The following is a 17,242-nucleotide window of genomic DNA, read 5'->3' as shown; positions in this document are numbered from 1 at the left end:
ATTAAAACTGTTAAATTAAAAAGTTAAGCATCATTTTTTGTAAAAAATATTTCTTGTTCATTCTGTTAAAGGCCTCTTCTCCAATGTCCATTTTCTCTGGTCACCTGTCTTTTCAATTTAAAAATTGAATTTGTTTTTTATTTCTTAGGATTTATTAAAACACCTGTTAGCAGAGAGTAGCCTCTATTGACTACCAATACATACTGCAGAAGAGTTTTCCAAAGATTATTAAGATATGCTCAGGGATAACCTGAACAGTTTAAGAATGTACAGAATTTATAATTGAACTAAAGAAATGTGGAATTATAAATAGTTGTATGAATATGATGCTGAAAAAACTGTATGTCAAAACATATTTCTGTATTCTGTCTTTCAAAAAAATAAAATTACAAGTAGAAATATGTATTTTAACATACTGTACATGCAAACAATATTAATAAATAAACCATGTACAATAATAAGCCTATAGTTATTATTATAATAGTATTGACTCTGGATATTATAAATATAATAAAACTAAAACTGTTTGTTGATATTACCATACTATAGGGTGTAAAGAATGTACAAGGGGTGTAACCCTGTACAGTAACTGTGCAGGGCGAAGTAGAGCAGGAAAATCCACCTTTAAAGCCTTAGTTAACACCACCCAAATCTAGATACCATCCTAAAAGAACTGTATAATTTTTGTACTCATCAACAACCCTTTTAATTATTTACTGTAACTTGTAGACAAGGGTAGCAGTGGACCGATTCCTCTATTATGTTTAAACTAAAAATTCTATTCGCAATTGTTCCTTGCTCAAACATCACCACTGTTGGTTTGTGTACAGTACATTTTACTGGATCATACAGTACAAAACAAAATTTGTTTTTGTATTATTAAAAAGAATGATGTTTTGTAATGTATTGTACACATTGACATTTTTCAACTTTGCAATACTACAGTACTCCGTCACAGGATGTTCAATGTTTTACTTGAATGTGTTGACTTGTGTACTTTGGTACAGTTCAACCTGCTGTGATGTTTACTTGATTAAAGCAATTGCATCATGTCACCACCAGATGTTTACTGTAGGTGTACTGTAGTGTCATCTGCATATAATAGAGTTTTAGAACCAGGTTAGGTAAGGTAACCCCTTGCTGTGATTCTTGACAAACATTTATTGATATTCCCTTTTTTGTTAAATCAACATTGTTGTTAAGCACTTGCTACTGTCTGTGTCTACAGTACACTGTCAAACTTCATGTGACAAAAATACTGTAGGTGATGTGCCCATATATGGACACGATGACATCATATCACTACCATTATTTTGGCATATCACTACCATATTTGGCCATTCTGTACTGTATCACTATCATATTTGGGCACATTTTTTTTGTCAAACTAGTTTGATAGTGTAGACAGGCTTTACAGTAAATTAAATAATCACCCTTTTGATTTACCTTTTTGCGACCTAGTACAGTAGTAAAAATATTTTTCAATACACTAATAAAAGTTTTCTATGTTATTTGTAAGTTATTGTAGATTATATAGTACTGTACAATATTAGCCTAGAGTCCTAGAGTACAGTTATACCCAATCCCTGGCGTTGTTAAGACTGGTTTGTAAAATTCTAAACGCCACCAAGTACGGTACGGTACCATGCAATAGAGCGCCCTCACCATTTTTGTATGAAACAAAATAATATAAAGAAACTTCCAAAAGTTTAGTGGTTACGGTAATTCTCAATAATTAATAAACTTCATCGCATTATCGGATGATGTCATCTAGCAAACAAACTCCGACTTGAATAATTAATAACTTCATCACAGCAGAAACGCACCCATTACAATTATGTATCCAGTATGTACGATTGTTTAATTTTGACACTACTTCTTTCTCTGATACCATACTGTATACCGCTAAAGCACTACCTGATTATGTCATCTATCGAACGAATTTCAGACTAGTTCTGTATCCCAGTGGATACATTAGCAACAGACATGATAATGTTGTAGATTATGAGGATTTATGAATAAGACAGTATGGCTTTGATCCAAAAACAAAGAAAATCAAAGACGATAACATATTCGTCATCCCACTGGACTTACTGTACAAACAAATCTATAACATTATATTATCACTGTACATACATACATCAATACCAAACACATCTTTTTATAGACCTTTTGTAAGTTTCTGAAAAACCCTGCAGTTCTAAGTTTACAGTTATGTACAGTATGACAAAAAACATGTTTTAATTTACAGTACATAAAATGTTTTCACCCCTCTGGGTCCATACAGTTGTTGGTCAAAGGGAGAAAGGCTCCTTCTACCTCTTAAATGTTTGAAAATGCACAACTGGGACATTGGGTTAAGTTGTTTTCAATTTATGATTCAACAATTATATTGCACACAGTACATAGATTTCACTAAATCTGATAAAAAAGAATTGCAACAATAAAAGCAATATTGACTTTGAGATAAACATATTTGCTATGAATCTATCCTAGTACATCACCAGATTTATTAATTTACTAAAAATAGTAAAATGTGTAATTTATTTACTTAGTAATACAGAATACTCATGTGGCCAATACAGTTATTAACTGAACAGTAACATTGTATTGATAGGCATTTAATATTGAATTACTGTAGTATTTAGATACAGTTAATATACATAAATTTGAATCCACTTGTAAGATTTTAAATTATGCAAATGAGATGCGAAGTATTAGCATAGTAGCAAGTGTTTGTATTGACTTTATAACAATCATATGAATACAATAAAAGCCCCTCCCACTCTGAGATGACCTTCTCATTGTTAAAGGTCAAGTGTATATCACTATTTTTTTCTTCTGCTTATTATAATACCTGTAATTGTAAAGCTGAAAAGAAAACACTGCCAGTTATTATGTAAATAAAGGCATCTTAATTAGCATTGTTTGTTTATTTGTTTTGTTTGCTTTACCATATTTCATTTGATTTTGAGGAAAACTATTTTTCTATGTGCACATAGATTTACTGTACTGTATACTGTAGATGGAACAAATAAAGATTCAATTTGATTTTGATAAAGTAAACTAAATCATAAACTATTAAATTAAGGAAACACAATTTAGAATCTTTCTTTTCTGAAAAGAGCTGTTTATTTTTTTTAAAGTATTGCATAATTATTTGAACAACATTAATAAAATGTTGAACTTTAAACTAAGATTCTTTTGTAATTATTTCATAATACTTGCCTTATCTTTAAAAATAATCAAAGAAGAACCTTTTATGAAAATCAATAAGGAGTTTATTGTTGGTTCATACACATTGAACATTCATTTAATCCTATTGTTCAATAACAGTGCAATTTAAATAGAAAATGAAAACCATGCAAGTTTTAGCTCTTAAAACCCTAGCCATTAATTTACCAACGCATTCAGAATATTGATTTTAAATAAAGACGTCATTGTATACATGCATTGTTTTTTTAAATCGTAAAGAGGTTATGTACCTTTAGACTCTGAATTTTCAATGTTTTGTGTTGAGTGAGAGATATGATGAGTATTTCCAAACCCTACGGCTGCACATGTCAAAGGTCAATGAGTATTTTACTTGAATATTTCAATAACCCATCTTTAACAATTATATTTTGTTTGTTAGTTTGTATTTTGAATCCATCTCATACATACATAAAAATGAAAAAAAAAAAACATTTGATGATGAATTTAGGACAACCCAATTAATCCTTAAAAAAAAGAATTAGTTTCCATTGGGGTCCGAATAAAATTTCAAATGCACAAAACAATGTTGAAAACACCATAGCAGCCCCAATGCAACAGTACTGTCCTGTCCTAAACAACTGAAAATTCTTGTTATAAACCGTCTAGTCTTTTTCATTCGTACTATACTGTTCCCGTATAAATTGACATTTAGTTTAATGTTCATTAACACTACAAAATCTGCTCCACTGTCGTTAATCTGTGAGCAAGCAATGTATACGTCCCTGGAGACTGGGCTATTACCAATCATAATCAAGTTGCCATAGCAACAAGTTATCAAATGCAATATTGCTAATGAGTATGTACAAATGGTTGAGCTTGTATTAATGGAAATTAGAGGCTAACTGCAGAAAAAACAAAATGTTGCTGCATTTGCTGTGTTTCTTTACAGTGAATAATAATTTAGCGACCGCAACACAGAGTTTAATCACCTTCTCTGTATTGTCATGTCAGCATACTGTTTGATATTTTTTTTAAATACCATTGCTACTGTACCGATTGACATTATTTGTCAAATTACCTACCGTAGTTAGTACAGTATAATAATTATGTCTAATACGTGACTAGCTTACCTGGATGAACCGACATACTGTAGGCCTTTTCCCCTTCAAGGTGAGAACATAACCGAAAAGTAACATTTTATTCATGAACTCCCCGCCAAGACAGTGGTATCACCCGTCCAGCTAAGCTATCACTCATAAGACTACCAACACCACTATTGGTTTGTGTAATTTTTAAATTTATTAATTATCGTTTCGTTATTTCAACAGGTAATACGTCTGTCCACAAAATCAATAGTCATAGACCTTATCTAGAAGACGTTAGTTATCATGGAGAGATTGATGAAAATACAAACTCTGTAAATTTACATCCTCACATATTCGCAAAAGACGATGACGATGGTGTCAACGGACAAATTTGTACATTCCATGTACTTGATGAAACCGTACCGTTCCGTATCGATCTTATTGATACGGTAACCGGTCAGGGAAGTATTGTGGTCCTTGATCCGGAGAGGATCGACTGCGAGCGTCAACCGGAATGGAAGTTCGAAATTCAAGCCGGAGATTGTGGTAAAACGGCACGATTTTCTCACAAGTATGTGGATTTAATTACAAATAATTCATAATCATTTATTATATTTGCATGTTAACGAGGCTAATCCTGCCCAGAAGGAAGTAATTCCTCATTTTGGTTTTGTATGAATTGTTTTACACAGCAAACATTCAAATTATTGAGAATGTATCATCATATAATATTGAAAGCTATTGTTACTTCTTCCCTCTGACCTCCTTCCCTGTATTACTTCCCCAAATATTATATAAAGAAATTTGAAGAATTAACATAAAGAAATAAAAAAAATGTATATTTTAAGAATTAACGTAAAGCAATAAAACAAATGTATAATAATTTAAGAATTAACATAAATAAATAATAAAAAATGTATAATAATTTAAGAATTAACATAAATAAATAATAAAAAATGTATAATAATTTAAGAATTAACATAAAGAAATAATAAAAAATGTATAATAATTTAAGAATTAACATAAATAAATAATAAAAAATGTATAATAATTTAAGAATTAACATAAAGAAATAATAAAAAATGTATAATAATTTAAGAATTAACATAAAGAAATAATAAAAAATGTATAATAATTTAAGAATTAACGTAAAAAAAAAAATTTATAAAAATGTATATTATATGTATAAAATGATTTAACAAAACATGCAATTTTCTACACTGTGATCCACGTAGATCGACTGTGCACATTGTAATGGCAGACATCAACGACAACAAACCGTACTTTAACAAGATTGCGTACGAAGCCGCCGTGGACGAGGGCAAGATTCTTTACAATTTCACGCAAGTAGAAGCTCTTGATGACGATTGTTCACCGCAGTACTCAAAGATTTGCGAGTACGAAATCATCACACCTGACGTCCCATTTGTTATCGATAACAAAGGTGAGTTTTAGGTTTAAAGGGGCTGTTGTTTACAATACTATCTGCTTTTTCATTTCTCCACAGTGTGGAATAATCATCTCTTTCAGCCTATAGAACCTCTATTAAAAAAACCCCTTTGTGTCCCCTTAAAGCTTCGTTCACACTAGGACGCAACACAAGTTCTTTTTCTTTTATTCTTATTCTTTTATTGCCAAATATAAAATACATGAAGAACACGACATACAAAAAAAAACAATAGAACTAACTGAGTGAGCTGGCATGGGACACAAAAGCGAACCTACAGTAATCACTATGACTTAAAGCCTGTGTTCCCCAAACAGTAATTTGACCAATCACGATACGATAGAGGTGGTCAACTCATTTGTGTTGCGCTGACATTCTAGTGTGAACCAAGCTTAATATAAATGCTCCGTTTACTTAATATGGTATTGCCTTAAAGACCCCTTCCCTGCAAATTTGGACGTTTTTTGGAAAATAATACATATATATCACTTTAAAAACATTAAACCATGTCATTCCTTGTCTTAAATGTACGTTTTATGGTAAATTATGATAAAAAGTGAGAAACAATGCACTACCTAAGTAGCTCGCGGCGATCGACCTCTCGTGGACGGTCTTAGGCCTAGCCTAGCTAGGCTTAGTTTTGTAGGCCTAGCTGGTAAACATCGGTAACGTACGAACATCGTACGCGAGCTATATACCTAGCCTGACGTTGTATAGTTGCTGCATTAATTGTCTTTCTATTTTTGCCAGACTCCGTTGATACAAATTGGGGAAAACCCGGTATTTTCGTTGAAAATTTAGCAGTCTTCCATTTGTTTTGGCCTCACGATCGATCGAAAAGTGGGCGAATTACAGGTGAAAAACAAAAATATCAATCCGCGCGCAATGCATTTTGGGATTTATAGCGGGCCGCTATAATTATTAGAATCGGCTTATTTTTCACATTTTTAACCGTTTAAAGACGAAAAAAGTTATCGCAATAGGACCATATAGTATTATTTTTACATTAAATATAGTTTGTGATCTTAAATTAGATCTAAAAAACGTAGGGAATGGGGCTTTAATTGGTGTGGTGGTAAAAAATATATATATTTCCCTTTTTTTTTTTAAAGGAATAGGAATGTTCCATATTTTTGTGCATACAATACAATACAATACAATAGTAAATACTCAATAATTTGTCCAATCACGAAACAATAAACTGGTCAAGTAGTGTAGTGTAGGTTTTCTCTATTGCTTTCTTTTATTCTTTCAAAAGCAAAATAAAAACAATGAATTTCACACCTCAACATACAAGCTGTGATGAAAGGCATACCATAAATGAAATTAAGCAAACCTACCTATATCTGACAAAACAAACAGGTATTTGGAAAATGAAACCAAGCATAAATTCAGCTGTAGGAATAGATAAACGAATTGAAAAGGATTACGGTTAGTCGCTTTTAAATGGTTAGAAAACTGCTGCAGATGTGCATGACCGATTTGTAGATCCAAGTGGAGTGGAGTTGTAGCTTGGTGGTTATGATGCTTGGCTACCACTCCAAGGGTCCTGGGTTCAAGTCCCGTCACATGTCGGGATTTTTTCTAAGGACAAAATTACAAAAAGACTTTGTTTATGTAGAACATCTTGTGATGTTTGTCCTGTGAACCTCTAAGGGTCCCTAATGATCAGCAATTGTTGGATGGATCACCCTCAATAAATATGGTAAAAAAAAAAGTTCTGCCTCTCTGTGGTAGGGCGCACATCGGATGAAAGTTGTATACAGATAGTCTGGTGCGTAGCAATACCTTGATAATAGCCTATTCTAATTTGGTTCAAAATGGCACCAAATTACAAATACAAAATTTGAACATTCATTACGCATTTTAGCGGCAGTTAATTGTGTGCACAAGGCCTACCATTGGTATACTGTAAATCTTCTAATTGCAACCCTGGGTTATTATTTTTTGATTGTTTTTTAGGTTGTTAGAAGGCTATTTAGAAGGAGGTTACTATTAGAGTAGTGGGTTACTATTAGAGTAGTGGGTTACTATTAGAGTAGTGGGTTACTATTAGAGTAGTGGCACCTAAAATAGTAACCCATCGGTAGTAGAAATTAGAGAAACTACTTAAAAAAACAAAATTTGTAATAATGTATAATATTCCAGTATGTTTGATTAATCATTCATAGACAGCAATAAAATATTAATAATTGACTTCTTAGGCTACTGAGAAAAATAAGCATACATAAAGTGTCAATTTACAAGACCCTCTAGCTAGTAGCTGCACATATTCATGCATTTTTAATATTAATGACCATGTTTAGTATCTGAAACTGAAATATAATTAACGAGAAATATGAAAATGTACATAAATCGATTATGCAGTTTATAGCAACAATTATCATTGCAAATTAAAATGGATTCCTGTATAATAAATCCTTGATCGATATGATTCTGTTCTGCATAATAAATTATGAATTATGAGTGAAGTTGATATATTTTGTAATGCAAACAAATTATTAAATTTATCAAATGAAATAATGTCATTGAATCAGTGATTGCAATTTAGATGTTGTGATGGTGTGGAGAGATTGCTAAACTACATTTTGTCCTAGTGTAAATGGGCCTTAAATATTGAGGTGTTTAAACCTATGCTGTTATAACACAACATCAGAAAGATGATATCTGCTATAAAACTAAAAGTAATTGTATTAAGATAATTTAATTAACAGAATAGATAACAATCTTAATATTAGATAACTACAACATGCTACAGTAGGCTCATTTGTGTTATATCTTTACACGATCATTTAAAATGTTTATAATACTTTTTAAGTGCCTGAGGCCCTGAGAGTGTTTATGAAAGTAACCTCATTTTCATCAGTTTAACATTTGCCTTCAGGGGCTTAAATGCGCACCGAAAGTACTTATTCATAGTACTGTACTAAATGATCACACTGGCCTAACCTGATGTAAAACATAGTGTAATAAGATAGAGCGTTCCAGCTGTGTGTTGGAATATTACCGAGGAGTTGGCTGTTAGACCCGCTGTTAACAAGTTATTTTCAGTTATGTTTCTTTCTTTGCTTGAAATTCTTAGCCAGTGATGGTGAATTTATTTGTTAAGTCTTTGAAGTTTAAAATTTCCTAATGTGGTTTTTAAAGAATGCAAAAAAAAGGAGGAGAATCTGCGCACTATGGTTATACAGTAATATTACTCCTTTTCTTTGTTGAAATATTCCTTTTTTTTCTCTTTTGTGGGGCCAACCCACTTTTATTTCATTCTTCATATTACACATTGTAGTTATATATAGAAATTGTATAAAATGTCATTAAAAAAAAGTTTTAAATATATATAAAAATTAAAATAATATTAATAATGAAACAATTAAAAATTGATACATGTAATTTTAAGAAATACAAGTTAATAATTTTCTTTTTATGTTAGTCCATTTCTTTTTTGCCTTTTTGCATGATTCTGTATAAGATTTTTTAGATCAAATCGTAACAAGTGAAATATTCCTAACCATTTTGTTGTACAGTGCATTATTTTATTATTCAAATAATTAATTTTAGTAATATAGATAAATTTACATTTAAATTAATAATATAGAAATCGATATTTTGGGGGTTTTTTTTGTTTTATATTAAAGCTACTATACTGTGTACACTAATGCCATTTAGATTTAAATTTTATTTTAAAATCCTATAAACAATATATTTTGAATTCAACCGTAAAATTATATAGAATCAACTCAAATATGCCTCTTCAATAGATTCATCCAATCAAGTAACTAATAAATATTATTTATTAGAACCTAATCAATTTATTCCATAATCTTGTAAGGGAAATATTCCTTGCAATTTAATATATTTATGTATCCACCATTAAATTAGCAAAAGTAATCAGGACTTAATTTGGTAATTATGGTAAAGAAAACGAGGATCTGTGCTAAATATTATTTTTTCCGTAAAGAATCTAACTTGTCTTTGTTTCCCCACCCGTCCTATGATGCTAATGATGAAATGTTTTCCAACAATTTAAGATGTTCAGAACAAATTGTGTACTGTACATAAAACTAAACAATTAAAAAAGAATTGCTATCAAAGCTTCAACATACAGTATCTGATAATATTGTCTCGATTTAACTATTTATCACATTGTATTATTTAATGATTCTATTCGGGGTATAAATAACATGGATGGCATTGGCAAACATAAAAAAAGAGACGGAACACATGCAGACCTAATCACATGCTTGCTTGAAAAACTTATAGACGGGCAAACACAAGTGAGACACGCAATGTTTAACGACAACTAGCGTTTAAGATGATGATGGCTCGGGTAGAAAAAGTATCTCAACATTTTATTTTGACAATAAAGTTGACTTGTTTGTATCTTGTTGACAAATACTGTTAATATACATACACACAGTAGTGTACATAAAGGGTGAGCGAAATATTATTGAAGTTAGCAATGGCAGTTTTAAACACAACCCAAAATCTTGTACAGTACCATATTGACTAATATTTATGCAAGCTTCAATATCATGAATAATTGTTATTGATTTTCAATAGTATCAGTTGCGTGTTAGTACGTTGAGATGCATAATTATATACAGTCGTCTTATTTTGTTATACATACAGTACTGTAGTAGTGTAGACAATATGAATATAAACTTATGCATGTTTCCAATTAATTGCTATTTTACATTTCAGAATTTTACAAAAATCAATTTTGATTCTTGAATAATGTCAATAACATAACATGCATGTTGACATTTGTATATAAATTCAACTGATATGTAGTCTTAACAGAGAATATGATGGACGAAGGAATAGTTTTTTTCCAAAAGCTTGGCACTTTCTTTTTGATTGGTTTAATTATTTAGCTTTTGCTCATTTTATTTTGTATCTCCATTGAGATCCAGCCACTGATACCCACAGCATTGTCATTTTTGTCAGTGCTTATTTTATTTTGTATCTCCATTGAGATCAAGCCACTGATACCCACAGCATTGTCATTTTTGTCAGTGCTTATTTTATTTTGTATCTCCATTGAGATCCAGCCACTGATACCCACAGCATTGTCATTTTTGTCAGTGCTTATTTTATTTTGTATCTCCATTGAGATCCAGCTACTGATACCCACAGCATTGTCATTTTTGTCAGTGCTTATTTTATTTTTCAGTATTTTTGCCATTAAATTAAAATATAATATATGCATTCTTTTGTTATATTCTTTTCTTATTATTCTTTTCATCAGAAATTAATGCATACTCTCTGTACCTACTTGAAATAAATATCAATAATATTAAACCAAACACATTCAATAATTTCTATACTGTTTATAATAATTTACCGTTGCTAAGATACCAATGCTCAATCTCACAGTGGCAAGCACATCTCCTATTGTTTATATTCAAGGTTCATTAGAATGTACAAATATTTTTGTATTTAGAGTGAAATCGATTGTAAAATGATGCAATATGAGTTGATAGACTAAATTTAATAATTTATAATTAAAATATATTCAAAGGTTAAAATTTTAAAAATATTTTATTATGATTGCATAAATATTGATTACACAGCCAGGATTGTAGTAGTTCTTTTTTTTTTTCAAAATTCTGTATAAAAAGCTAGACCAGTTTACAATAAGTCTATTTACCATCACTTGTGCTCTTTCACATAACTTAGCAAGTTATCAAACTCTATGTGACAAAAAAATGTAAAGTGCCCATATATGTACATGATGATGATGTCATATCACTACCATATTTGGGCATATCACAACCATTGGGCATCACACGTTTTTTTGGCAAACTAGTTTGATAGTGTAAACAGAGCTTAAACATCAAAGTTTAGCTAGGCAGTGTGAAAGGGTATTTGTAGTAGTCTCTAGTTTGGAAAAGTCACTTCAGAAAAAATTGGGTTTGTTCTTGCCAAGTTCACACCATGTTTACATTATATTACCATCACTCACTTTTAGGTAGGCCAGCCAGCCCTAAAAATCTGCAACACAATGACCACATTATGGCCCTGCATGCGTTGCATACATGTTGGCTAGCATAGCCAAGTGCACGAAACATCCCTTTTAGCCATACCTGCCAATCCAATGCTCAACCTTGATAGCCAGTTACAATTAAGGCATACTTTCACACAAGTTTCATCATTATCCTGAGAGAGAGTAAAAATTGTTCTAATTAGTGGCAAGCACTCTTTGTACTGTAAAATGCAGGCGTGAGAATTGCTTGTTTACACTGTCACAAGATGACCCAGACAATGGATACCTTATGAAACATGTGTTTCTTCTTGATCTCAGTATCACTATCAGAAAGCACCAGAAGCCCTCCCTCCACTCTCTTTACTCTGACCGGAGTCAGTCAGGTATAATTCTGGAAAAGTATGGATCTATACATGTACATATAATATGTCAAAATTTACATGATTTTACTTTGTTTCATAAAACAGTCATTGCAATAATTGTTTACAAACAATGTGTTATCCAAAAAAGACTTCTTAAATATTGCATAAACAGGTTTTTCAAATAAAAATTGACATGATTTTACCTTAGTTCCTTGAAGAGGTTTATAAAACAGTCATTGCAGTACCATTGTTTACAACAAAGATGTGTTATCCAAAAAAAGACTGCAGGTTTTTAAGTTAAACAAATTTAGGAACTGCAGTAGCATAATTTTGACATTGTCCCTTTAGTATACCATATGTATTAATATTTCATTTTATAACATCTGCCCACTGGATAAAATCATTTTTTGAATGTGAATAAAAAAAAATTATTTGGAAAAGAATAATATAGAAAGTTTATCTCATCATTATTTTAAATTAAACTCAATTATTTGATAATTTTGAACATCATCTTCTTGACCTTTAGTGCATCTCGTGGCTTTACGTAGGTCATTTATAATCCATTAATATTTCATCTTTTCCAATTACTTATCATTAATCAAGTCCTTAAGTATTTCCAAAATTTAATATAAATATTGTACATCATCGTAATCATATTTAATGCATAATAATAATATTGTTAATTATCTTCTCAACGTTTCTCATCTTCCGTCGTTTTGATTTCTACAATCTGTTTCTATTTTTGTTTGTTAGGTGGGGTCAGGATGTTTTTTTTTTGTATTTTTTTTTTTTTTTTTTTATTTCATACTCATCTAACAGCGAGTAACTCGCCAATTACAGGATGGATAAACTATTTAATAATTTATCGTGCTTATAAACTAAGTCTCATTTGAGGCTTAGGGAGTGGAGTTGAAAGAGTCATGAGTTACAACCCTGCACTAGGTCAGGATTGAACCCGGGACCTTGGGATTGGAAGGCAAGCACGTTAACCACCAAGCTACAACTCCACTAAGCTCTGTCTACATTATCAAACGTTATGTGACAAAATAATGTGATGTGCCCATAGATATGATGATGTCATATCATCACTACCATATTTAAGCTTATTTCTACCATATTTGTGCATATCACATTTTTTTTGTTTAACTACTTTGATACAAGCTAGTGTAGACAGAGCTAGTCTTTTGATTCATCCAGTAATTTGTTGTTTTCGTTCTTTTTTACTGTTAATTAACATACCTTATTAGTTCAAAAATATACAGACAAACAATTATTAATTGAGGGAATGCATAGAGATTCGAATAACCTTATTCTGTAGTTCCTTTTCTGTATCTCCTGTCAGCTTGTCTCATAACATTTTCATCATCTCAACCATTTTCTTTCTCTCACTCCCGTCCATCATTAAAAAGATTGATGTGGACACTAATTTATATTCGTACGTTTCATTGTGCATCTAGGTTACTTCACGTAACCCGTAGTAGTCTTAGCGGATGCTGCACGCGATGCTTCCAGGCTTAGTAACATAATATTATTGCCTTTACTCTTTGTAATAATAATGTGTATGCAGGTAATAATAACGTGTGTAACGTGCATACTATTCCCAAGGCCTGGTATACTTCTACATTATTCAGAATACTGTATGCTGCCAACTGCTTTGTGGGTTTAAGGCTACAGTATTAGTTCATTATCATTTAAGGGGCCGTCCAAAAACTAATTTTCAGCGAGATTTTATCAGGTTCTATAGCATTTTGATCAATCTTACATTATCTACAGAATAGCATCAACATTTTTTAAAGCGATTTTTTTTTACTAAATTAATTTATGTCTTTCTAGGTTATGTCAATAATATTTTACTGCAGTTACTACAGTAACTATATTTTGTTTACTCTTTAACCTGTTTAACATACAATTAAATTTACAGCATTGTAGCCTTTTTTGGTAATGAAAAGCGTTTTATCTTTTCATTTGTGTCTTTAATTATATTATTCATGTCGTTTATTCATTCAATTACTGCTATGCATACAGTTTAGAACATGGTAAGTAATTTAACAATCTTGACGATATAAATACCCTAGTCATAATTCGCTGTTCCCTTGGGCCATTAGTTGCCAGGTAATTCCAATAATTACCTGTCCAATTATCGACTAGTGAACGTTTTGCAAATTAAAACCATTTTTAATCTCAAATTTAGAATTTGTTAATTTGTGACAATTGGCACCATGGTATGCCTCACTCATATGTTACTGATTTTAATGCTCCCTGGCCTACTGAGCGTGAGCAGAATGTGGGATTACTAATTAAGTTAATTTGTAATAAGGAAAATCGTGTAATTTTTGCTTTTTAGAAGTCTGCATATATAGAAAGTCTTGAAATTACATTATTGATTAATTTTATACATGAATCCAAGGTGGCCTTTCAGTTATAGCTACTATGGTAATTCAGGGCTAGCTATCCAGGATTCTATATTAATATTTATAAATGAAGAGGCTTTCAATTTCTGATTGGCTGTTCATAATTTATGTGTGAACGCGTATGCAATATTCTACATAATTATGCGTAAATACTGTATATAAACAACAAGCACTATATGAATATAGTGTGTAATAGTACTGTGTACAGTACCACCATGTTATTAAAAAAGTAGTTTTAATTCGAAAATATTTCCATTTCAAATTATCTGTAGCTCTCCAACTTGCTACCAAATTTCTAAAATAGAAAACCAACACAAACTGTAAAATGACTGTATATGACAGAGTATAGTAGTATAGTAGGTCTGAATCAAAATTTGGCAAAAGTTTATTGGTTGGGGTTATACTCGAATCTTGTTTATACCCCTGTATATTGAATAAATTAGGGGTAGGATTATATTTGAGCATGGACACTTCATCATATTATACTTGATTATTACAGTAAATATAAGTTAGGTATTTAAAAGTCTATTAATAGCTGGTTAGCTGTTTCTATTATTATTCTTAAATGTTTTAAAATAGGGCTGTTCTAAATCAATTATCAATCAATTAATCAGATTTATATAGCGCCAGTATCCATAATAATATTCAAAGGCGCTTGACAAAGTTAAGCAGGAAATACCTCTGTGTAAAAATGGATTTTTAGTCGTGTTTTGAAAGTGTTGATGTTTTCAGATGTCTTTCTAAATCGGTTTGTTTTTGGACAGTTAAAAATATCTGGACTTTCTATTGGTGTTATTTTATTAGCGAATTTCTAATTACAAACCTGTCAAAGTATGAAACCGAAATCATATGTTAGACGGTTCCCCACCGTTGGACCAGGGATAGAAACCTTCAGGGACCTGTTAACCTCCCTTGGTGTTTGTCTGCGGTGCTGTCAGCCTAGTGGCAGTATGAATAGGTGTCCAGGTCAAGTGTGTATCAGATTTGATGTTAGTTGTGAGAGTTTTTATGGACAACACCACAAAATTCAAATGTATTTATATGGTCTTTTTAACTGTAGTTTTATGTGGTTTTCATGTTCATGGGTTTTGGCATAAAGTTATTACATTTGGCATACTGTATTACTGTGGGTCTAGTATTGCTATTTTTATGGCCTTGTTTGTTTACAAGTTTCTCTGCTAGAGGCATCTCCAATTTACAGCTTGCTATGAAAAATAGTTGTATTGTAATAAATTAGTAAGTTTTTAATTATAACCAAATTAATGTGATACAAAAAATACAGAATTTTGCTGGTGTAAAAAAAGCCAAAATGTTAGTGTCATGTTCTCTTCTTCTTGAAATTGCTTTTTGTTTTTCGTATATTATTTTCTATTTCAAAACAATGCTATGAAAAATAGTTTTGTATTGTAATAAATGAGTAATTTTTTAATTATTACCAAATTAAGTGATACAAATTTACAGATTTTTTTTCTGCTTAAAAAAAGGTTCAAAATGTTAGTGTCCTGTTCCCTTCTTAAAATTGTTTTTTTTTTCTATTCTAAATCCATGTCACACTATAAAACTTTATGTGACAAAAAAATTTGATGTGCCCATATATGGACATGATGATGTCATATCACTACCATATTTGGTCATATCACTACCATATTTGGGCACATCACACTAGTTTGATAGTGTAGACAGAGCTTATATTCCATTAAACAAATTATGCTACATATTTTGAGACATCTACTTTAATTGAATACTATCACTAAGCAACAAACGCATGAATCACTATTCATGTTTTTGAAGAATATTACAGTATGTAACACAACAATATATGTGTCTTAATATACAGCATCAGCCTTTGTATAATACTGTAATGAATTAACTCACCAGAAATAGCATTATATAATTAAACAGTGCTATGAAAGGTGAAATTTAATAAGAATATTATTTAATGATGCTACAAATTGCCAGTATCAATGTTATTGACAAATTTCTTGTCGTAAAATGTTATTCAATACTCGTATCTTTTTCAAACAATAGGTTGTTTAATGTTGTCATTGTATTATGAAGGTATTGTCTTCTGGAAGTGATGCATTTTATTAGTTAACATACTGTAGGCCAGAGTTATTAACCAGGGATACAATAAGAGTATCCAGGGGCCAAATATTATCTGTTTATCAATTTTTATGAAGATTGATTCAAGATTTTATGACATGCATAAACTTAATTGGTAAATTATTTGGTAATAATAGCCAACCACTAAAAAAATAATGTAATTGTAATTGTACAGTAAAAATGTTATTCATTGGGAATGCAATAGACACATCACAGCCTTGTAATTAGATAGCGTGTAGTGGTTTGAAAAGATGTGGTAAAATCTATTACAATGACCATCAACCGATTGGTTGAAAGAGCATCACATGACCGACCATGTGTAGATTTACTATTTTTTAATGTTGAGTGTGTTGGAAAAAATAGTGCGACACCTACCCTGTAACTTTTATCCACATTAAAAACAAAACCTCAAATGATATCCCAACTATTTTAGGCACCTCTTACCATTTTTGTATGTAATCATGATTTTTAATACAGAAAATTAAATGTTTTATTTAAATTGTGTATGGAATTTTCTTTGTCTGGGTTACAATAAAATAGCACAGTTGGTTGGCACTGTATACTGGTTAGAATTGACCCTTTGACCTTTATTGGATTTTATATCCTAAATTAAGATAAGGTATTCCTTGGCATTTGTAAGTTTGAATTTTGAA

At 31.0% G+C, this 17,242-nt stretch overlaps 1 protein-coding gene across 2 annotated transcripts in view; it reads left to right on the top strand.

The window, feature by feature from the left end:
* LOC140045276 (calsyntenin-1-like) overlaps window positions 1-17,242 on the top strand; it is a 54,242-nt gene that overhangs the window by 5,733 nt on the left and 31,267 nt on the right. For both annotated transcript variants that reach the window (XM_072090122.1, XM_072090121.1), the window contains exons 2-3: window positions 4,524-4,851; window positions 5,516-5,724. In XM_072090122.1, coding sequence (XP_071946223.1) covers window positions 4,524-4,851; window positions 5,516-5,724 — 537 coding nt within the window. The remainder of the gene's footprint in view (window positions 1-4,523; window positions 4,852-5,515; window positions 5,725-17,242) is intronic.

The sequence above is a fragment of the Antedon mediterranea genome, chromosome 3 (assembly GCF_964355755.1).
Source record: "Antedon mediterranea chromosome 3, ecAntMedi1.1, whole genome shotgun sequence".
In the NCBI taxonomy this organism is placed as follows: domain Eukaryota; kingdom Metazoa; phylum Echinodermata; class Crinoidea; order Comatulida; family Antedonidae; genus Antedon; species Antedon mediterranea.
The sequence above is the reverse complement of the archived record's forward strand: the minus strand, read 5'-3'. Positions and strand labels throughout refer to the sequence as shown.